The sequence below is a fragment of the Lampris incognitus genome, chromosome 8 (genome assembly GCF_029633865.1).
Source record: "Lampris incognitus isolate fLamInc1 chromosome 8, fLamInc1.hap2, whole genome shotgun sequence".
NCBI classification, from domain to species: Eukaryota; Metazoa; Chordata; class Actinopteri; order Lampriformes; family Lampridae; genus Lampris; species Lampris incognitus.
In genome coordinates this window covers 27,091,549-27,115,330 of record NC_079218.1, presented here as the reverse complement: position 1 = coordinate 27,115,330, position 23,782 = coordinate 27,091,549, and the positions used below count along the sequence as shown (strand labels likewise).

General features: G+C 45.7%; 1 protein-coding gene across 7 annotated transcripts in view; it reads right to left on the bottom strand.

Annotated features, from left to right (window-relative positions):
* LOC130117222 (RNA-binding protein Musashi homolog 2) overlaps nt 1–23,782 on the bottom strand; it is a 400,440-nt gene that overhangs the window by 153,534 nt on the left and 223,124 nt on the right. For all 7 annotated transcript variants that reach the window (XM_056285409.1, XM_056285408.1, XM_056285406.1 and 4 more), the window contains exon 7: nt 18,767–18,815. In XM_056285409.1, the coding sequence (XP_056141384.1) occupies nt 18,767–18,815 (49 nt within the window). The remainder of the gene's footprint in view (nt 1–18,766; nt 18,816–23,782) is intronic.

Sequence of the window (23,782 nt, the reverse complement as noted above, 5' to 3'; positions counted from 1 at the left end):
TGAAACCTCCCCCCTTCCATAGATTATGGTCTTTTTTTCCACCCAATTCTTACGGCACAAATGGATCAAAGCCAAGCCACACACTCTTATGTGAGGTGCCATCATGGACACACACCTATTCACACATACCTACTCACACATACATGTACTCTCTTTTTGATACACTCTCACTTTCACACACACACACACACACACACACACACACAGAGCAGAGTGGGACCTGGGAGTAGAGATGAAACACCTAGTCAGTGATGAAGGTGCAGCAGTAAAATGCACCGCAGGCATCCACCATTTACTGATGGACAGAACATACTGTATCACAGTACAATCAGCTCCTACAGCAAGAACTATATATATAGTGTTTTTTTCCAAAACCGTCAATGGTGGTGTGAGTGCTCAACTAATGAGGAGCGGAATATCAACATGGATACAGGAAAAAAGGACACACACACACACACACACACACACACACACACACACACACACACACTTAGAGACACGGATACAGGCATTTTTCCTGTATCCGTGTTGGTATTAAAATCTTTTTTCCTGTATTCGTGTATATATATATATATACATACATACACACACACATATATATATATACATATATATAAAAAATTTTCCGCAACCGTCTATGGTGTTATAAGTGGTCAACTAACGAGGAGCAGAATATATATATATGTGTGTGTGTGTGTGTGTGTGTGTGTGTGTGTGTGTGTGTGTGTGTGTGTGTGTGTGTACACACACACACACACACACACACACACACACACACACACACACATATATACTGAATATTACAGGTGAGGACAAGAAATGCATAGAGTGACATATTACGGATGTATAGAGTGAATGCATGTTCTGGCATATATTGAACAATTACACATTTTTGGACACACACTCACAATCGTAGTACATGTGCAGGGGGGCTACGCTTTACTCGCGGTCCCTCTCCAATTACACTGCCAATTCCACGGAGGCAGGAGCAGAACAAAAGGAGCTTACGACCGGGCTTATTAATCATGCTATCATCCCACTTGCATTTCTTTGTGACCTCAGCTGATAAGTGGCCCTCACGAACTGTCAACGGTTTCTCATGTCGAGGGTCTCGTGCGGTCTTGAGGTTTGGCCAGGGACAGCTGCTTTGGCAAAAAAAAAAAAAAAATCCTAATAATGTCAGATGTCATCTCTGACCCCTGTAATTTCACAAATTCAGATTTATTGGCAATCATTACGCACCGCGTCTATTGGGTTTGTCTTGTCTGTTTGATTTTGTACGTGCAAGCAAGCGTGTGTGCATGTCTGCGAGTGTGAGTGTGTGTGTGCAGGGGATGATGTCATCTAAAAAGGGCGGCTGGCTGACGTCTAATTCTCCCCGGGATTCAGTGCTGGGGCAAGGCAACGTGGTTAGAAAGAGGCAGTCGGGGAAGAGCGGCATTGTGGGAATCCCGCAGAGAACGAGCCCTCAGCCAGCCGCCCTTTTCATATGACATCGTCCATCACACACATTTGCACGTGCGCTCACACATAGACACGCACACACACGCACACACACACACACACACACACACGCACACAGACGGCACTGCACAGGCTCACACAGTAGCTCACTTGCATACATGACAAATACACAAGCAACATCTCTAGCCTTAAGCACACATATTCATACACAAAAACACACTGCGAACCTGTCAAGTGTGAACAAACTGATGACAAGACAGCGACAGATGGATTCAGTGAGGAGAGACGAGCGCCGCATTCAACTCAATTAGCAACGTGCTGCCGCATGATGCCGATGGGAGATGAAATCTTACCATGACTGGCAACCTGTCAGTCTAGCTGCTGAGCCGCAAAACAAGCATCAGAAAAGGCGCAATGAAATTAATTTAATAAACTAATAAATTAATTAATTAATAAATAAATGGAACAAAGGCACCCAAGTGGCAGGAGGGAGGGTTCACCAGAAAGTGGGGCGTCATGTGACCAGGGAGCCTGAGTACTCCGGTGCACACATGAATTAGAAACTGGCAGAGGGAAGAGAGGGGGAGGATGGGAGGGGAGCATAGGAGACAAGAGGGAGAACAATGGCTCGCCTCTCCTTTTCACTACCTGTGCGAACATTAGAGGGCTCTGTCCATACATTATCCTGCCATGGTGCCTAATGAGCCAGGCATCTCCACCCCAGACACTTACGCTTGGCTAGGCACCCCTTATTACAGGAGGTATTCACACACACACACACACACACACACACACACACACACACACACACACACACACACACACACACGCACACACAAAAGCACTCAAAACTGACCAGCAACATCAGAGGTCATCATGGCAGCAGTGTGATGGGAATCGTTAGACTGTAAAAATGTCTCTCTTGCTTCTCAGATCATGAAGAAACTCCATATTAACAGGCCTCGTTTCTGTCTTGCTAGAGAAATAGTGCTATAAAGATACTGAGATGTGTGTGTGTGCATGTGTACTTCCATGTGTGTGTGTACACATGAGTCCACGAGTGGAAGTAATGGTCAATAATGCATGAGTGAACCTGTTAAGTTTGTAGGAAGACACATAGCATTAAGCAGTGAGACTGGTTGGTAGTGGGTATGTTGACAGCCATTCAGATGTGGACCATGTCCACATCTGAATGGCTGGTTATCACCACTGCTTTAGTGTTTATAGTTCCAGTCATTTAAATTGCTTATTTCGCTGTCTTATGCTGCAACTTGCCACAAGAAACACCACAGAAGCCAAACCAGTCTGGCTACACGCTGATTTGTGTCACAATCTACCCCGCTGTGCCATGATTGTTTTTGGCAGCCTCTGTATCAGAAACCTTTGCACTGCAAATGAGCTGGAGCTCCAACCCCTGGCCAACTGGTTAACCAGCAGGGTTGTGGGTGGCCAATCAACAAAAAGAAGCAGCAGAACAGCAGCATGCTACGAAAGACTGAAATTCTGATACCGGGGGTGACTGACATGTTGCACACCACATAAACATTTCCACTACCGTTAAAAGTAAGACAAACAAAGTAAATTAAAAACAAAGACGGGGCAGCGTGGTGGCACAACGGTTAGCACGGTGGCCTCACATCAAGAAGGTCCTGGGTTCGAGCCCCGGGGTAGTCCAACCTGGGGGGTCATCCCAGGTTGTCCTCTGTGTGGAGTTTGTATGTTCTCCCTGTGTCTACAAGGGTTTCCTCCGGGTGCTCCGGTTTCCTCCCACAGGTCAAACACATGTAGGTCAGGTGAACTGGCCATACTAAACTGTCCATAGGTGTGTGTGTGTGTGTGTGTGTGTGTGTGTGTGTGTGTGTGTGTGTGTGTGTGTGTGTGTGTGTGTGTGTGTGTGTGTGTGTGTGCGTGTGCGTGTGTGTGTGTGTCGGCCTTGTGATGGCCTGGTGGCCTGTCCAGGGTGTCTCCCTGCCTGCCACCCAATGACTGCTGGGATAGGCTCCAGCATCCCCACGACCCTGAGAGCAGGGTAAACGGTTTGGATAATGGATGAATGGATACTAAATACAAAGAGAGACGGAGATCGCCAGTTTGAATCCCCATGTTACCTCCTGCGTGGTCGGGGCGTGCCTACAGAATTGGCCGTGTCTGCGGGTGGAAAGCCAAATGTGGGTATGTGTCCTGGTCGTTGCACTAGCACCTCCTCTGGTCGGTCGGGGCACCTGTTCGGTGGGGGAGTGGGAACTGGGGGGGAATAGCGTGATCCTCCCACGCGCTACGTCCCCCTGGTGAAACTCCTCCACTGTCAGGTGAAAAGAAGCAGCTGGCGACTCCACATATATCGGAGGAGGCATGTGGTAGTCTGCAGCCCTCCCTGGGTCGGCAGAGGGGATGGAGCAGTGACCGGGATGGCTTGGAAGAGTGGGGTAATTGGCCGGATACAATTGAGGAGAAAAAGGGGGGGGGAAATCCACAAAAAAACAAAAACAAAACAAAGAGATAGGTTCAACTCAATCGACAACGTAAAAGAGTTCCTCTTTGCAGCCTTTCCCTAAATAAAGAAGTGCAGCATAATGACTGCTGCGGCACGGCAGCAGGCCATGCTCACCTTAAACTTAAGTTGCGGGGGTTGGTTTATTTCTGACCACTGTAAAACCAACAACAAAGTCAGAGAGAAAAATGCACGGTTGACTTAAACCAGTTACCACCCGCGTGAGGCAGGGACTTTGAGCGACTTGCTGACGTCCTTTTTTGCCGGACCTTGACAGCTCACCGTGATCCTCGTGCACTTTTCCAGAGAAACAACCCTACACAGCAATACTTACATAATTAACGAAAATTAGATTTCAGCGATATACTTCAACACATGCTGGAATTTTAATCACTTTTGGCCTTTAAAAAAAACAACAAACAACAAAAAAAAAGTCCTCTTTTTTTTCTTTCAAAAATACAATCTGTGAAGTGTGGAAAATGTTTGCACGTTGCATGTGTGGGCACGTAGGAAAACAAGAGACCCGCGTGATCAGCAGGTTTGCAAAAAATATATAAATAAAGAAAACACGTTAGGAAGACAAGGAGCGACACATTTTACTAACACTGCACAGTGGGCCAATTCCCCTATGTGCTGTGCTCAGCTGTAAAGGGCCCTGGTAGGCACAAACCGTGCTGTAAATACAGGCAGTGATGCAGAGGGAAGAACCCTCTCTCTCCCGCCGTCTTTCTGTCTTGCACACCCCTCACAGGCCAAATAATGACAACATTCATGCAGATATGCAAACACCTTGCTTTACTCTCCAAAAGTGTCGGCGGCGGCTTAGCTTCACGTTAGTTATAGCTGCAGTACAAACGGTACCCTGTTAAGGTGTGCTGCTAATCTGTGTAGTAAATAATCTTAAATTAACTTTTTCTTTTTTTTGTGTGTGCATGTAGTATGTGTGAGTGCACCTGTGACTGTCTTCCTGCTAATGTGCGTTGAGAGTTGCATGCACTTGGATGTGTTTGCGGGTGTGGGGATGTAAACTAAGTATTCCAGGCCACGGTGGCCCCAATCTCGCAGGAGGTTTAACCTTGGTAAATCCACTATTAGGTGTTCTGAGCATGATGATGTGAGCAGTGGATCCTCCCTGGTGGTTTCACTTTCTAAGAGCCTCCAGCGGGTCACAAATAGAGAAGCTGTGGGGGTATTACAGGGTCAAAGGTCGGCTAACTCTCGATATGATGACAATTTGAAGATGGTATTTTCATTTCCTGACGAGACTGCTTCCACATGGCAGCCAGGGCCAAAGCCGTTTGCTTATTTTCACTCATATAAATTCATCTCTGCTTTTAATATAGAGACCAGATATTGGGAAAAATGCAGTCGACTCCTTGTGTGCACACACAGATAGTCTTTCTTTCCTTTCCCATATACTGCACATCCAAGGAGAATTCGGCACAACATGTGCTCACAAGGGCCATATCCGCATCAAAACAGACTGACTGTGCCACATTTATTAATTTATTTATTTGTCCTTCAAACCACTTCAGAGGTGAAGCCATGCAGGCAGCCAGTGGGAGTAGCTGATGTTTTTAATGGCACATGGTTTTGTCTCCTGGTGGTGAGATAAACATGGGGAGGAGATTAAAACCCCAGGCTTTCCCCTACAATCTCCTGCATCCATCCTTCCTCTCGCCGTGGTCGCGTGGGGCTAGTCCTGCAGATTCTAATCCAAAACCAAGCCAATCCTGCATGTTAGCCTGAAAACCACACACACTGTCGCAGCTGTGTGGTTAGTATAGGGACAAGTATCTTGCATGGCCCGGAGAATTCTGGCGAGTGACAAGAAGAAGAAGCAGAAGAAGAAAAAAAAAGAGTGATGCCATAGTATACAGCATACAGTAGACCTCTCCATGGTTCATCAGACTGGGTCACCAGGACAGGAAATACAGGAATTTACCGAGTTAATGTCGGCAGTGTAAGAGTTAAAGGTGTGAGAGGGAGAGTTTGGCAGATCACTGATGCATGGCTGGGTCGCAGCCTGAAGCGGAAGATGCAGGGGCAAAAGCTAAGCTCCCCCGGCATATCCAATGCCTCCCTAGTGCAGCAGAGGGTAGCTGCAAGGACCCCCGCCCCGCCTAGGAGCTGATGAACTGGAGCAGTTATTAAGAGTGACTAAACAGATCATTTCCTTTGTCATCATGATTAGGCCGGTGAGCGAGGCCCTCAGGTGGAGGTGGGTGTACTGCATATGATTAGCTCTGCCATTTAAATGACATTCACACTAATCGCTAATATCAAGTCTGTCAGGGGGAAAGAATACAACCAGGAATTTGCCGGATAATGTTTGGGAGTCTCGAGCGGTGCTGGGAAATGTGCGGTAACACCTGATTCCATTTGTTGTACAGAAGGTATGTGAGGCGCAGGGGTGGCCCGTTTCGCTTCACCGCAGCAATGCTGTACAGTCGTCGCAAGAGCACGGAGGAGCTGCGCTCTGTAAACATGACAACAGCAGAGGGACCGGCGAGGAGGATGTGCTCGCTTCACATGGGCCTGGTGCTGGAGGAAATGTGCCATTGCAGAGGAGGTGGCCAAGAAAATGTGCTTTGGAGAAGATACTGTAGTTAAGTTTAATCCAAACAAGGATAAGCTTCTATTCTCTCCTACAACCACTGACAGTGGCGGTGCCTTGCTTGTGGCGATATCTGGATGAGGAATAAAAGGATCAATTTCGTTTTCTTCTCTTTATGGAAATTCTGTCTCTGATGTCATGCCATCTTTAAAACTCAAATGACCCCTGCTCAAAAAAAAAAAAAAAAAAAGAAAAGAAAAAAAAAGACTTGCCTGAACAAAAGAGGGCATTATCAAACCTCACTCTTGGCGGTGCTGGATCCATTTGGTAAACAGCCTGTGTCCTACAGTAGTAATCAGAGGGTATTTTTGAGGGATTTGCAGGCCGGCCAGGAGGCATCCGCTGGAGTGATCTCTAATTGCTAGAAGCGGAGGCCTAGACTGCCTGGCGCTCTTTTGAAGCCTTCGGCAGCAGCTTTCAGCCAGAGGAACCGGCAGGGGGAGGCTTCCCACTGAGGCACTCTCCCTTTCCCTCTGCCTCATCATGCGTTCATTCCACTTTTTCTGCTTTCCTTCTTCCCCGTCTCCGCTCTTCCCTTCCTCCGCTTTCCCCTCTCCACTTCTGACTCTCCGTGCTCATTTATTTCCTCCATTCCCAGTTCCCCCTCCTCTCCCACTCACTCAATGAGCCAGCAATCACTGCAGACAGACATCCTCTGCTCAGTCGGCCATGTTCAATCCCCAGCACCGGTGGCTGATGAGGCATTGCGATGACGTCAGACACTGGGGCTTTTCAGAGAGCACCAGTTAACCTGTGGCGGCACAGCTCAGCGTCGCAGCTTACAGGCCTCACATAAAGAAAGTCTTAGCCTGAAAATAATGGAAACGAAATACCACAAAACCAGAGTATAATGAGGCCTGCTTTGTTTGTGTTTTGTCCGCCCCCCCCATGTCCAATGAAATGGCTGAATTGAAACTGCGAGAAAACACACACACACACACACACACACACACACACACACACACACACACACACACACACACACACACACAATAAATATCAGACATGGGTTCAGAGATCACGTTTTTTGTCATTACAAATTCAAATGTAATTAAAGCTGACATGATAAGTATGTTTATAAGCTGGGGTGTGTGCTCCACTATCCCAAGCAGAGACAAGTGAAACACATGTGTCTGTACAGAAACATGTATATATTAAAAAGTACACGTTCATCAAACACACACACACACACACACACACACACACACACACGCACACACAAAGCACCCCCCCCCCAGCACCACAACAGTTTTTACGCCTGTTTGGAGGGCGGCCTGCTCAGTTTGACATTGACTCATTGGTGCCAGCTCCACCATGCTATAGGAGCAGCACTTGGTAACTGGGTTGCCAATCCAGGTAAAGAGATTACAGACACACACAATGCAGCCTTTCTGCTCCTCTGCCAGGAAGATACCAAGCCCTTTCAGACTGGTAGGTAAACAAGCAGGTAGCACATAAATTCACACGCAACTTTGCCCCTGTACTCACAAAAAAATAACAACAAAAAGAAAAGCACAAATAAAAAATCCCTATTTTCTCAAGGAACCTGAGATCCAACCTATGGCCCGCTCTGCAGCGCTCTGGTCCAAAACAGCCCTGCAAGTAAACCAACTTTTTATCCTTTATCCTATTCCCTGATGCTGCTACACATTACTAATACTTGCATCATTCAAAAAAGGAATTCAGTCTGTAATTAGTCGCACAAGTCATTGTAAAGCCAGACAAACGGGCGCCGGCTGGTACCAAACGACCGAAAAACAAACCTACAGGAAAGTTTCCCCAGGGTTTCATCATTTAACCAGCGTGTCATTAACAAAAAACATGTAGAGAAACATGTATGTGTACCTCCATCACCACAAAGTCCCCCAGACAGACACAGGTGCCACCTGCTCTATTTCCATTTTAACTCAACTGCTATAAGTTGGGGTGGTACGATGCCGCAGTGGTTTGCACAGTCGCCTCACAGCAAGAAAGTCCTGGGTCTGAGCCCTGGGGTAGTCCAACCTTTGGGGTCGTCCCGGGTTGTCCTCTGTGTGGGGTTTGCATGTTCTCCCCATGTCTGCGTGGCTTTCTTCTGGGTGCTCTGGTTTCCTCCCACAGTCCAAAGATATGGAGGTCAGGTGAATCGGCCGTACTAAATGGTCCCTATGTGTGAATGTGTGTGTGTGGGCCCTGTGATGGCCTGGCGACCTGTCCAGGGTGTCCCCTCGCCTACCACCCAATGGCTGCTGGGATAGGCTCCAGTATCCCCGTGACCTTGAGAGCAGAATAAGCGGCTTGGATAATGGATGGCTGGATGGATGCTATAAGTTGTTGACACGGACATCGGTTTCGAGTAGTACTGCTTTTTCTGCACATGAATCCCTACGTGCTGTGCCAGCGCAGTTTTGATGTAATTAATCAACAACTTGACAGCACAATTTTGCATTGAATTGCAATTTCCCAATTTGCATTGAACAGTTATCCTTTTCAGATTCCTGGGAATGAGTTGTGGGAAGGGGCCTGCCTGAGAGGAATCAATTCGGTGAAAGGTTATGGTGCTGTATATTCACCACAAAGTCCCACGTGGATTATGTATGGAGAACCAACTCTACAGAGAGATGCGTTGATGAAGAGACTGATAAAGTGTTGGTGGAGGAGGGCTAATTACAGTCTGGCAGAGCAGCACTTAATGAAGGATGTCTATGGGCAGAAAGACAAAGGACTGTTCCATCATCTACCTTTTACGCACACATTAAACCCAAATGCTTTGGCTGATAACGGTAGCTGCCACTCAGCCTTTATAGTCGTCTTTCATCATTATTCATCACCGTCTCCATCCCCTCTTCAAAGACTTGCCATTTGTCTCACCTCAGCAACACCCTCCTTGGTATTGGCAATTGTGTCTGACAGAAGAAATCACATCTTAGGTCATAGACCATGTGTCAGCCTGTGGGAAAGGTGTAGGCAAAGAACGTCAGAATTATGTAATCATTTTTTTAGTTCCCCCCCCTCTTTTTCTCCCCAATTGTAGCCGGCCAATTTCCCCACTCTCCGAAGTCGTCCCGGTCGCTTCTCCACCCCCTCTGCCGATCCGGGTAGGGCTGCAGACTACCACATGCCTCCTCCGATACATGTGGGGTCGCCAGCCGCTTCTTTTCACCTGACAGTGAGGAGTTTCGCCGGGGGGACGTAGCGCATGGGAGGATCACACTATTCCCCCCCCCCCCCCGAACAGGCACCCCAACCGACCAGAGGAGGCACTAGTGCAGCGACCAGGACACATACCAACATCCGGCTTCCCACCTGCAGACAAGGCCAATTGTGTCTGTGTATCTGTAGGGAAGCCCGACCAAGCTGGAGGCAACACGGGGATTTGAACCAGCGATCCCCATGTTGGTAGGCAACGGAAAAGACTAGAGGTGGTATTGGTGAGCTTGTTTTTTTTTTTTGTCAATGAGGAATGTTGCAGGACATCCACAAGAACCTGCGCAGCGGCAATGCTGTGCCGGTGGCTCTGCCTCAGAGCATAGCCTACAGCACAGTAAACCTGTAGCATGTGTTCCACACACACACACACACACACACACACACACACACACACACACACACACACACACACACACACACACACACACACACACACACACACACACACATCCTCAACTACTGTAAGAAAAAAAAAGAAAGAAATAAAACCTTTCAACGTAGGAGCAGAGGATTCTTAGTTTTTTTTTTGTGTGTGTGTGTGAATAGGGCCAAGCGAGTGTGAATTTTTGTTCTGAGAAAGCCTACAGTAAAAACCATTTTCCACCAACAAAAGCCGCACAGGAATATGTGAAAGAAGCGTCTGTCCGTGTGTGCATTCCTTTCTGCCTATGTCCTCTCTCCTACACAGAAACGTGTGTGGTGAGAAGGAGAGGTTGAGGGGAGATGGAGGTGTGTGTGTGTGTGTGTGTGTGTGTGTGTGTGTGTGGTGGGAGGGTGGAGGGGGTGTGGGGGTTGCTGCTGCAGTGGAGGATGGAACAATAGCCGCCCTCTGGCATCAGCCCCTGGACAGCCCACGCTGCTCACCAAAGACACTGAATTCTCCCACAATGAGCGCCGACAGTGGGAAGGAAGGCTTTAGAGAGTTCAATTTCCAACACAATTGGCCTTATTCTATTCCTTTAAATGCCAGCGAGATGGTGTGCAGCATGTGCCTTTGTGAGGAGCTTTGCTTACAGCCAGTGTCCTCTAGCAGGAGAGACTAGAGAGAAGATGGGCAGGCTGCTGGGGAGGTGGCGCAGGGGCCGAAATAGTGTGTCTGCACGTCTGAATTGAAGAAAGGAGGAAAGAATGAGAGTTAGAGAGAAAGAAAAAGAGAGTAAAGAAAAAAAATACAGGGGGAAAAAAGAAGGGCAAAAAAAAAAAGTCTCCTCCAGCTGTTGTTTTGCCAGCAGCTACCTCACAAGGGCCTTCTGAAGGACATCGTCTGCTACTAGGGGACTTGAGCATTTTGTCCTCTATGCGATCCTCCCCAGTCCCCGAAAGAAAACACGCTTACACAGGGTGTCCATTATACACGGAGATTATTCAGTAAAACCATATTCAAATTATTAACTCTTCCAATAGAACGCTTAATATGATTATTTTTTTTAAGAATTCACCCTTTCATTAAAAAAAGCTCAATGAATGAAAACATCACTGTATTTCAAGAGCAGGGATACGATTCAAATGAGGCTCTAAAACCATTTGAATTAGGGAAAAAAAGAGAGAGACACAACATAGATCACCAGATTTCACCTTCAACTGCTGTCTTAGCTACGATTAATCTTAATTTCCTTCTCATTATTGAAGTAATTGAACATCAGTGCCCACGTTTACCCAACAGGGTAAATGAAATGCTGCCAGTGTCCTTTGCACCAAAGTTTCTCATCACCTTCAGTAATTTGCCAAAACTATTTACTTCCTATTTAACATGCATTCATGAGAAGGTATATCTGTTCTTTGATTGTGCGGACATGTTGCATCCTACCTAATCCACACACAGTGGCCCCAACTAACGTTCTATTTGAATGAACTTAAAAGGACACTGATGCCATTTGCTCTATTCTGGTTATTCAGGCCCAAATCCAGATCCAGATCTGAAATTTGATGGTCATGCACCTGATCTATACTCAGCAAGATTTTTTTTTTTTGAAAAATGCTTCCCCCTTTTTCTCCCCGATTGTCAATTGTACCTGTCCAATTACACCACTCTTCTGAGCCGTCCAGGTCGCTGGTCCACCCGCTGTCAATCCAGGGAGGGCTGCAGACTACCACATGCCTCCTCTGATACATGTGGAGTCGCCAGTCCTTTATTTTCACCTGACAGTGAGGAGTTTCACCAGGGGGATGTAGTGCGTGGGAGGATCATGCTATTCCCCCCAGTTCCTCCTCCCCCCTGAACAGGCACCCTGACCGACCAGAGGAGGCGCGAGTGCAGCGACCAGGACACATACCCACATCCAGCTTCCCACTAGCAGACGCGGCATCGTGTCTGTAGGGATGCCCGACCAAGCCGGAGGTAACACGGGGATTTGAACCGGCGATCCCTGTGTTGGTAGGCAATGGAATAAACCGCTACGCTACCCGGATGCTCCACAGCAAGAAATATTTCTAATGTAGTCCTGTGCTGCAGGTGTATATGGTTTCTGTAGGCTATGATAGGAGTAATTAATACAGTGGTTAATCTAAGTCCACAAATACCATTCTTAATTTACCTCTTTAAAGTTCACTTTCACTTCATTCATCGCCAGATTTATGGACCTGAAATATATGGAGCAATCTGCTGAAGCCTCCTTTCCTGCCTTCCTCATTTCAGCTTGATGAAGTGATACTGATGACTCTAGCTTTCAAACCTGCAAGTGTTTCAGGCCAATGCACAATGTTATTGTTTAGTATGAAGATATGCTCAAGTTGAATGGAAAAGTAAATACATTTATATCTTTTAGATGAGAAAAATAGTGCACTTAACCTATGATGCCTATGCAGAAAAGTCAGTTCTTTATATGGGTATGAACTACAGAAACCCCATACTATTATTGCCAAAGGCAACAAAGACATGCATGGGGAGCCACATGTAGTTATGCAAAAAGTAGCTTGATTTCATTAGCTGACACTTGTAGTGTAAGATTTTTTGTGCACTGTAGGGAAATCAGAACTTGCTTGTCAGAGGAATTAAATGAACAGGGGCATAGACCTGATTTGGCCTGCAGGTTATCAATCACCAGACTACAGAATCAGATCTGAGACTTCACAATCATCCCAATGCCATACCATACACAGATTTACCATTTATATTTTCTTTTTCACTCCTACTGCAGCTCACATTTTCCACACTGACAGGCTGTTTACCAGAGACTGTTTACCAGATCCATATCATGCATCAGCTAACTAATATAGTCTACATGGGGTATGGATTATGTTTCTGGGAAGAGGGCAGCAAGCATTGACTGATTCTAATTCATATAGCAAAATTATTAGAGAAAAAAAATGAAGTAGCAAAGTGCAAGTTAGAAAGAAATACCAACTGCCTGAAAGAACTAGACTGCCATTTCACACTCAATATGAATACGTCCACTGTCATCAGAAAAAATGCTAGGGAGGCTGTTTATCCGTCATTGTCTTCATCTGAAGGACATTTTGCAGCCCAAAGGCAAACACCTAACACACTAACCAAGCGTGGCTCCCATCCCCGTTCGCAGAGGCCTGGTGGTGCAGGAGAGAGGAGCGAGAGGGGAGAGAGAAAGGAGAGAAGTGGGGAAAAAAGGGCCGTCATCTTAAAGCAGACCTCACACTGGGATCTGTCGCTGTAGATCAAAATCCCCTCAAAGCCATAGATCACTTCCACTATAGTTCACATGTTCCACATTGAGAGACCGTTTACCAGATTCAAAGAACTATTCCACACATTACTCTTTCTCTTTCACTCTTTTCCACATATACGCACATGCACTGAAAGAGGGAGCCGGAGAGAGAGAGAGACACACACACACAAAGACAGCCAGACAGAAAGAATGAAAGGCTGCTGCATAGATACAAGCATAAATACAGAAATACTAAAAAAAAAAAAAATTTAAAAAAAAAAGATGAATGAATCTTTTAGATGACAGGCACGTTTCTATAAGTTCAGCGGATCAGTTGCTCAATGCAAATGGATGTCTGCATGTATGTCAAGACAATGCTCAGCCCAACTCTATTTGACAACGGAGTGCCAGTTCTGCCAGAAAGTGGGCCAATTGGACTAAATGAAAAAGTAGGCCTAGTAGTAAAAACATTGAGGACTCTATCAGTCAGGGTTGACCATGGTTGTCACATTGTATGGGTCGGCCCTTCTTGGACAGCGTCTCTTGTGACTGAGAAGTCCTATATGAGAGTGGGAGTCTTTATTGCAGAAGTCGCATCTGTATGTGGTTTCGGGTCGGTCTGTGCTGTAGCACTCTTTTCTGCAGGTCCTCTTGTATGCTTCAGCATCCATCAGTTTCTGTTCCATTATCTTTGGTTACTGGTCCATGGTGCTTCTCTACCTCTTGCGGTCAGCTGCAAGAGCCTCCCAGGACTTGATGTCAATGTCCAGGGCCTTCATGTCTCTCTTGGCAGAAATCTTTGTAGTACAGGCAGGGACAGCCTGTTGTTCTCCTTCCAGTAGCCAATTCTTAATAGAGGAGATCTTTGTGGATGTGGCCATCCTCTATGTGACAAATGTGGCCCAGCCAGCCCAGCCTGCGCTGTCTGGAAGAGCCTACATGCTTGGGAGGCCGGCACGGGTCAGAACCTTAGCGTTATTCCCTTTGTCTTGCCAGGATATGCCCAGCATGTGGCAGCGACTTCTTAGATGGATGGAATTGAGTCTTTTCTCCTGCCTGGTTAGGTTGTCCAAGTCTTATTGCCATACAGCTGTGTACTGACAAACACAGGCATTGTACACTGCTATCTTTGTCTTAACTGTTAGGTTGGTGTTTTCAGACACTCATTTGGTGAGACGGGCGAGTGTTGTTGCTGCCTTCCCAATCCTCTAACTGATTACTGTGTTCAAGGAGAGGTTGTACCTAATGGTCAACCCGAGGTAGGTGAACTGGTGGAATACATTCAGTTCATAGTTGTCAATGCTGATGACTGGCGGAGCCTCAGTGTCCTGTCTCAGGGCGTTCGTCTTCTTCAGGCTGATGGTTAATCCAAAGTCTTTGCAAGCCTGGGAAAAGTGATCCATCAATTTTTGGAGTTCTTACTGTGTGTCACAACTGCTGCATCATCGGCAAACAGCATGTCTGTGATGGGGGCTTTGCGGACTTTGTTTTTCACTCTAAGTCGAGCAAGGTTGAAAACCCTGCTGTCTGATCTGATGTCGAAGTAGACGCCCTCTGTTGCAGCGCCAAAGACCTGCTTCAGCAGCAAAGTGAAGAAGATCCCAAAGAGTGTGGGGGCAAGGATGCAGCCTTGCTTAATGTTACTGTGTATGTCAGCTGTCTAGGAGGACCTGCCATTGAACTGCACCATCCCCTTCATGTTGTTGTGGAAGGATTCAATTAGGCTCTGCAGTTTTGGTGGGCAGCCAATCTTTATGAGAATCTGAAAAAGTCCTTCTCTGCCAACCAGATCAAATGCCTTGGTCGAGTCAACGAAAGCGATATAAAGTGGCATCTGCTGTTCTCTGCACTTCTCCTGGAGTTGGGGAAGAGGGAATATCATGTCTGCTGTTGACTTTTCAGCTCGGAAGCAACATTGTGACGCTGGGTAAATTGTGTTTGGCCAGCTTCTGCGGGCGAATCAAGATGACTTGGGCATAGACTTTGCTGCCAATGCTGAGGAGGGAGATGCCTCTGTAGTTGTTACAGTTGCTTCTCTCACACTTGTTATTGTACAACAGGGTGATGATCTTGGCATCTCTCAGGTCCTGTGGTACAGCTCCTTCTTGCCAGCACTGACTCAGGACCGCATGCAGTGGAAGCAGTAGGGTGGTCTTGTAGTGCTTGATTAGGTCCAGGAGGATCCTGTCACTGCCTGGTGCCTTTCTTTTCTTACGGCCAAGCTCTCTATGGCCCTGCTGAGCTCCTTTAGGGTTGGCTCTGTATCTAGTTCTTCCATAGTTGGCAGGTATGCAATGGTATCAAGGGCTGAGGGGGACACAATGTTCTGTCTGGAGTAGAGGTCAGAATACTGTTCCAACCATCTCTCCATCTGCTTGTCCTTGTCTGGGATTGCCTCTCCAGTGCAGGATTTGAGGGGAGTTGTCTTGCTCTGGGCTGTTCCAAACGCGTTCTTGACACCATTGTACATCCCCCGATGTTGCCTGATATGGCGGCTGTTTTCATATCTTCACTGAGCTGTGCAGTACTCATTGGTGCAACAACAATAATAATACCAACAACAAGAGCAACAGTACTATTACTACTACCACTAATAATAATGATAATTACTACTTTATTTGCACTTTTTTTAAACAAAAGTGCTTCATAATTACACCAAGGGCATGGCCATTAGGGCTGGTGTGGGGATATAATTTCCTCTTAGTATAAGAACTGAATGTATGTCTGTGTGTGCACTGATGGGCAATGTCGGAGTTGGGATAAGCATTTTAAGCATGATGCAAAGGAAGAGAAAGGAAGGAAGAAGGAAGAGGAAGGAAGAAATGGAAACGGTTGATCCGCTGCGGCGACCCCTAACGGGAGCAGCCAAAAGTAGTAGTAGTAGTAGTAGTAGGCAAAGGAAGAGGGTAAATAAGTATACAAACTTTGGTTCTGGTGAAGAGCAATGGGTGGGGTTGGTAAATGGACACTGGTTAGGGTATGGGGGAGGGATAACACAAACTAGTTATACTGCCAACTTTATGGCTCAACTTCATATAAAACCAACATGCATGTGCACATAAATACAGCATACATAGTATCTGGCAAATGCTAAAAAAATGCATGATGGCACCAATGAAAAAAAAGCAGGAAATGATGAACAATAAAACATAAAAGCAAGTCTGGAGATATATTTATAAGGAGGTGATTCCTAAAAGACTCCCCAAAACACTGCCAGCCTGAGTTACAAGAGGGTCTTCCAAAGTGTATTTGGCTTAATAGCCAAAACCCAGACAGGTCAAATCTAAATTCTGCAATAAGTAGAAGGCCCCTCGCCAATCCTCAAAAGTTATGACCAGACTAATAAGGGGTGAAGACACAAAATATACAGTGAATCAAAAGTGGCCATACTTTAAAAGTAATTAACCAATTCTCGAGGTCATTTCTAAAGTTAGCTCAAATATTATTTTTGAAATAATGCCAGAGTGAGGGTGCATTTTATGAGAGCTGACATAGTCTAGGGAAAAAGGATATGATAATGTAATGAAATTTATCCAGTTATATTGAAATCAATTTTTTCTTATTTTGGACTTGGTTCTTCACTGTGCAAAAAATGACTGTATAACTCTCTAAACCTGAACATCAGAGGTAAGGTTAGTATTAAAAATTATAGCTAGCTTTATGCTACTGGAGAGACTGCCATGTTGATCTTCAATCAGATTTATGGTATCACAAGAGCTAATTATCACTGTTTCAGATTTATCTTGATTCAGTTGAGAGAGACTATCACTTAAAGCATTCATAGAGCCTGTGAGCCACCAGTTTCTTTTCTGAATGCATATGTACATATTGTTTAAAGTATCAAAAGGCTACAATAAGTGCTAGAAAAAATATGACTTTATGCATAACTTCAGATTTCTTATCATTTAAGTTTGACTCAAACTATATTTTGAGTTGAGACAACATTCTCTGAAAGTTCTCATACAGAGATATGTCTCTCGGAGATCTAGGCTACGCCACTGTGTAATTAAAAAAGGAGGGAAAATGCTTGATAGGGAGGGAGCTATTGATAACAGATATCATGGCAGAGCTCTCTGAAACACCTCTTTCAAAAATTGCTGGATGCAACGCGGAGGGGGCATGCTCTCAAAATGATACTAGACACAATCTCAGTCAGGACCATGGCAGCATGATTCAAAATGGCTGCCTTCAGCAGAAATGTTCATAATAGCCCTTAAAGCTTGATCGGCGACATTAGACTGATATTTTTATCCTAAACTTTTTCAATTAAAATAAAATATTCAAAACTCTGTGCAATAACATAAACTTAGACCAAAATGAGACTATGACCTCAAACAAAACCCTGTTATGACAGTTCTTTGATACGGACTCTGAGAAATAATGGCAAATCTAGCATCTTCTACCACCTTCTGAACTGTAGGCACAAGGTCTTTCTGAATATCATATCAGCAGAACATCGAAGCTCTGCTCTGCTCTTATATGTTCTCTCCTTATGGTAAGCATGTGCTTTACAGCCGATAAGGACTGATAAACACATATGGTGCTTATCAGTGTTTAAGTGTCTGCCCCCTTATTTTGTGGAAATATTTGTCAACACCTGTCGGCTGCACACACACACACACACACACACACACACACAGAGCAAGAAGGCAGCGGTACTAAAAACAAGCAGCAGGGTAGGCTAGCTCCATTAGTGACATCATGTACGTTAATAGCGCTTCTACAGTAGCTACAAGAGGACTCTAAGCCAACATGCTAACCATTATGTCTAGCTACAGATGGACCATCAGGACTGCGGTAATGTATGTGCTCATTGGTGCTTATATCAAGCCTGTTAGCATGCAGTTTGGTTTATTTGCGTAATACGGGTGCCTTCTATTGCAGAGAGGCAGCCTGTCTTTGGAAAGTCCTCTGCTTTAGAAAGAACCGTCCTGTAATCTGAGATAAGGAGCTGATAAGTGAGAGAGATAAAGCCAGTGCCTCTCCTGGGGCTTATCTGATGCTGTTATCTGACTTCACAGCACCCACTATCTAGCAATCTTTACACCCTTTATGCACCTCTCGGAAACACTCACTGCAGTGTCACGTGGGCTCATGCACGCACAAAACACACACACACACGCACGCACGCGCTCATGCACACGCACGCACGCACGCACACACACACACAAACCATCTTACACGCAAACATTCTGAATACCATACCAGCGTATTGATTACTTGAACACACTCCTAGCCTTGGATTGATGGCACACCTAATATCATGTGAAATGAAACTGTTCTGTGTTATCTCATAGGGAAAGAACATTTCTATCCCATAACAGATTCCAAAAAACAGACAGAGAAAACAAAAATGGGAGGCGAAAATAGACACGGTAGACTTACCTCTATGTCTGTTGGTAGTTTTGTCAAACATGAGCATGGCGTCATCAACCTGAAAGGGGAGATAAGAAATACTGACATTAGTCTAAGTCTCATTTTGAGGATGTATATCATCATATCCACCTCTCCTTGCTGAGTCGGGTGCCCTATTCACTTATTGCTGTTAGGCTGGTTCTTTACTGTCACTTTCTTGTCTTAGATGATTATTCTATGGCCACAAAACCATCAGTATGGCACTATGGCGTCCAGCCGTTGGGCTCGTTACTCTCGGCTGCTCGTAATTTCAGCAGGCTGTGAATTTGAGCTCCCTCTTGTGCTTCACTTATCGGCATTTACTGCGGATACGAGTGTCAACTAAATGCTTCAAATGTAAATGTAAAACAAAGAACAAAACGAGAGGATCAACAAAAATGACATCCAGTGAAAAATGAAGCACTTCGTGACCGCTGAATGTGTGCTTTGATGAAGACCAATGGCCAGTGTTGGGGCGAGCGACAGAGAGAGAGACATGGCGCCAGGGGAGCGTGAGACAAATGGAATCCCTCCTGATCTCACAGGCACCGCAGCAGCATCATCCACCATCATATCAGCGCTCATCATGTCCAATAAAGCCACACACAGAACAGACAGCAATTGTTTATCTTCACACATCTCTGAAAACAGATTTCTAGACACGGTCTGCTTGCCATAACTCAGAAGAGGTGCTTAAAAAACAGATTGAGGCAAGCTCATTTGGCCCGTGATTCTTTCTAGAGAGAATAATAAAGAAGACAGAGTGGTGGAGAACAGTGGCAGACAGAAACATCGGGGGTGGTGGGGCTATCTCAATGTCGCGTGGCTCTGCGCCATTTGTTCCCCAGTCACCATTGCTAGGTAAGCATAGTTATTGAAAGCCACCTGTGTCCCAAGGAGGTGTTCTGCTGAGCTTGGTGCTGTGCACAGGGATGGTGTGTGCACATGCAGTTGCTTTTGTGTGTGTGTGTGTGTGTGTGTGTGTGTGTGTGTGTGTGTGTGTGTGTGTGTGTGTGTGTGTGTTTGTGCGCACGTGAGACAGAGGGTAGCAGAGCAAGTTGGTAATGTAATAACGTAGAAGGCTAGCAGGCTAGGAGAGGCAATGGGAAGGGACAAGACTACAGGACTTGTTCAAGCCGAACTGCCCGATTGGATAAAGAGGAGTGCCTGGCAGCCAGACACATAGTTCGTGCCACCCTCCTGCCACACATATGGCACACAGGACGCTAGCGCAGCTTGTAGATCCCTGGTACTCATTGCATGATTCACAAGCCACATGCGGTTCCTGGGCCCTTTATTTGCCCAAGCCCAAAATAATTCCAGATTTCCAAATATTGCTGGCAGCAGTCCCCTATATTTCAAGCAACCTGCATTGGGGCCAAGAATGGATGCACTGATAAGTAAGTCTAGGTCAATATTGCATGAATTAACTTCATTGAGAAATTTACTGGTGTCTCTGATCTGTGGATTTTGGCTGAAGTCTTTTAAGTGTGACTGTGCACCAGTCTGTAATAAGGATCAGTTGAAAAAAGTGAGAAGAAAGCGGTGCAGTAAGAGTGGGGATCTACATCCATTTCGACAAACAAAATTGAAAGATATTATTTTAACATGTTCTCATAGTGCACATGGAAAAAGGGCTTCTTGCCTTTTCTTTAAAGAGGCAGAGAACCTTTAAAGTTGCTGACAACGTGGCTCAAATTTAGAAAAGAAAATAATACTAAAAATGTTGACGATTTTAAAGATGTGTGACTTAGAAAGCATTAACCAAAACTTCTTTAAAGTACCACTTAATATAATGACACAGACTCACAAAACTCTGCCTAATGTGCTCTAATCTGCTTGCTAGGAATGTGAATGTGCGGTCCAATTACATGATGACTGACAGAGAGCTTTTGCCAGCAACGTTACCAAACAACCCAACAACGCAGTGGCCTTTGACAGCTAGTTAGTGCTCGGCTACATCCGTAGCATGCATCAGGTATGAAGAATGCTGTGGCCGTAGACGCAGAGTATGAAACAATAGATATTGATTTTCCTGAGGATCAACTAGACGTCCTGCTGCCAGAAAACGGACGTCATGCTGGACAATGAATGGTGAGTTACAAGGGAAGAAGTACATGCTTACACAGGCTTACATTCGCTTTCTAAGATGCACAGTGCAAGACTTGTCTGTATTTTTGCAGGGTGACTGCATAGTAATGGTATGGAGCAAGCACGGTTGTCGCAGGTAGTGAATTTCTTCTGTGTCCCTTAGGGCTTGCCGTAGGTGGGTGCAGTGTGTGTGTGGGGCGTGCAGGTGTTGTGCATGTGCAACAATGCACACATGTGCATGTGTGTGTCATTGTTGGTTGCTGAGACAAGTGTCCACTTGCTCTTTTGATTTGCTACTCAGTGCAGTTCACCCCATGAAGGAGTACAGATACAATGGATGCAAGTTTTCTAATGATAACGATACTATTACTATTTATATTGCACTTTTAAAACCCTGTTTAAATGGCACAGATAGACCCTGTCACTTTCAGTCGTCAACATGGCTTTTGGATTCACAAGCAAGTGCTGGTTGTATGAAAACTCATAGAAGTTTGCCATCTGCTTGAATTTGTTGTGTCGTAAATAATGAACTCTCTAATGACTATGTAGTGGTGTGACTATGGAAATCATCAGTATCCAACATCCCACCGACAGCTGTTTTTACATTTTGGCCATTTTTAGCCCACAGACTCGCGAGCCCTGCAACCCACCAGTCATACAAATCTATTCTAACAGAACAAATGGTTGTGTGGTGAGACAGGCAGGGTTGTTACTTTGTAAAATGAAGCATGGGGTTTTAATGGGACTGTATCGTATGGCCGTGTGCGCTGTGTTGTTGTGACATTACCAAAGGAAGACTGCCCTGTCAGACAGCCCCATTCAACAGAGAACATAGATTCATAGTGAAGCATTGATGGGGACTTCAACAGAAAATGTGCACATCGTGTGAGGGTCACACTCCAGCAGGTCACACAATATACTCTACCTTCTCCATATCTCTCCCTCTCTCTGTCTCTGTCTCTCCGTCTCTCTCTCTCTCTCTCTCTCTCTCCACCACTTCCACAGTCTATAGAACCATCTCCTTTGCTTCAGGGCTTTTCAATGCAGTTATTCAAGCAGAACACAACTGTGTGCCTCCATCTGATAGAAGGTTAAGGACCTCTTCACTGCTCACAAAAAAGCCCTCCACACAGAGGTGAGGCCAGGCTCACCTTAGGGAAGAAATCTTTCTCGGTCCTCCTCCTTCCTTCTCTTTCACTCTTCCCTTTCTCCTGGCTCAGTGAAAAGAAAGGTTTCAAAGGATAATGGCTGTCTTATCACTATGTAAAAGGGGAATGGGAACTCCAGTGAAGTGCCTGGCCTTTTGTGACAATGAAGAAAAGAGCAAAAGTCTATTTCGCTGTGGTATATGCACTAGAACAGTCCATGACTCTCCGAGACGGCGTGCTCCTGAAAAAGTCAGGGGGCAGAAGGCAGAGTGGCTCTTTCACTAAACCTGAGGCAAACACATCTCCATTAAATAACCTCCCCTTGAAAAGTGTGCTGACAAGAGCATGCACAAGGCTGCGTGTGGTGTATGACCACTTGTGGAAGCAGTGGAGCAGAGTAAGACAGGCTGGTTGAGTCATATGGACCCTCTGCCACCACACACACCTCAGTGGTGCAGCTCACAGCTTCTACGCTCTTATAACGTGAATCAACATGAATCTCAGTTGAGCATTTAGCAGATAACTCAGAGACATTCAATAGGCTAAACTGTACACATCCACTCATTATACGTGGACCGTGAGGATGAGCTGTTGCACACCTCAACTTTAAGACTGGCTCCAGACCTGGAGGAAAAGCCCTGCCCTACTACTATCTGTCAATATCATCACGATGAACATGTTCTGGGCAACCTTTCTGCTTGTTTCGCTGCAATCTCCCCAAATCCATCTGTTTGAACAACCTTACAAATACGTATTAGAAGAATGTGAAATAGGTTGCTGTTGTGAATTATGTACCAAAGGACAAAGGCATCAACAAATGCTGACATGTTCTGTTTTTTGGGCACGAAAGCAAGCAGAGGTGCTTTCCTGGTGACAGGGAGAGATTTAAGAGCTCTGGAAATGAATTATGACAGCGATTTAGATAGGTGGCAAAATACACATTAACATTCACTGCACGCCGCTGAGGCCTGGCCAAGGTACTTCCCCACAGTCGGGAGGTAACACTGACACAGACCACATTTAATACCATCGGAGAGGAGGACGAATCAACCACACTGGGACCTGGGACAGAGGGCAGGCTCCATGCCTTCCTTCAGTTGTCACTGTGGTAGATGGGACTTAAGTGGGTCAACAGAGGGCAGAGCCGGAACCCGGGGGGGGGGGCTAAATGATCCTCACATGCTATAGGGTGAGAAAGAGGTTGATTGATCAATAGACCGGATTGGGCACGGACTACATGGATAAATGCAAACAAACCTCGTCTCTTTGACATACTCTACAGCTAAGGCGATCGATAGAGAGGGGGTGGGGAGTTGGTAGGAAGATCACTCTCCAACCGGCGGACCCGTGTCCAAGCCCCTGCGTTGACTTATATCAATGCTTCTATGGTGTCCTTGAGCAAGATATTGTATACCTGCCAGCTGCAGGGCCTCTGTTATCTAAACCTGTGCTCCGAGAGTCCCGTGGAGGGGGTGGGGGGTGCAAACGGAAAGAGAATTTCCCTGTAGGGATCAATAAAATATCACATTATAATTATTATGACAGATAAAGGTTATCGTCAAGGAGGAAAGTAAGCTGCCACTGGTCCTGTATCAATACCCCTGTTGCAGTATTCTCTAATATTCCATTACAATGGTTGTAATTAATAGAGGGAAGATAGCGGCCCAGTGACAATGGACAAATTTGTGACAACCCATTCAATTGTCCTTTTGTTGAGGAAATCTATATCATTGTCTGGGAACCTGAAGCTCCAATGTGCTGCATCCAT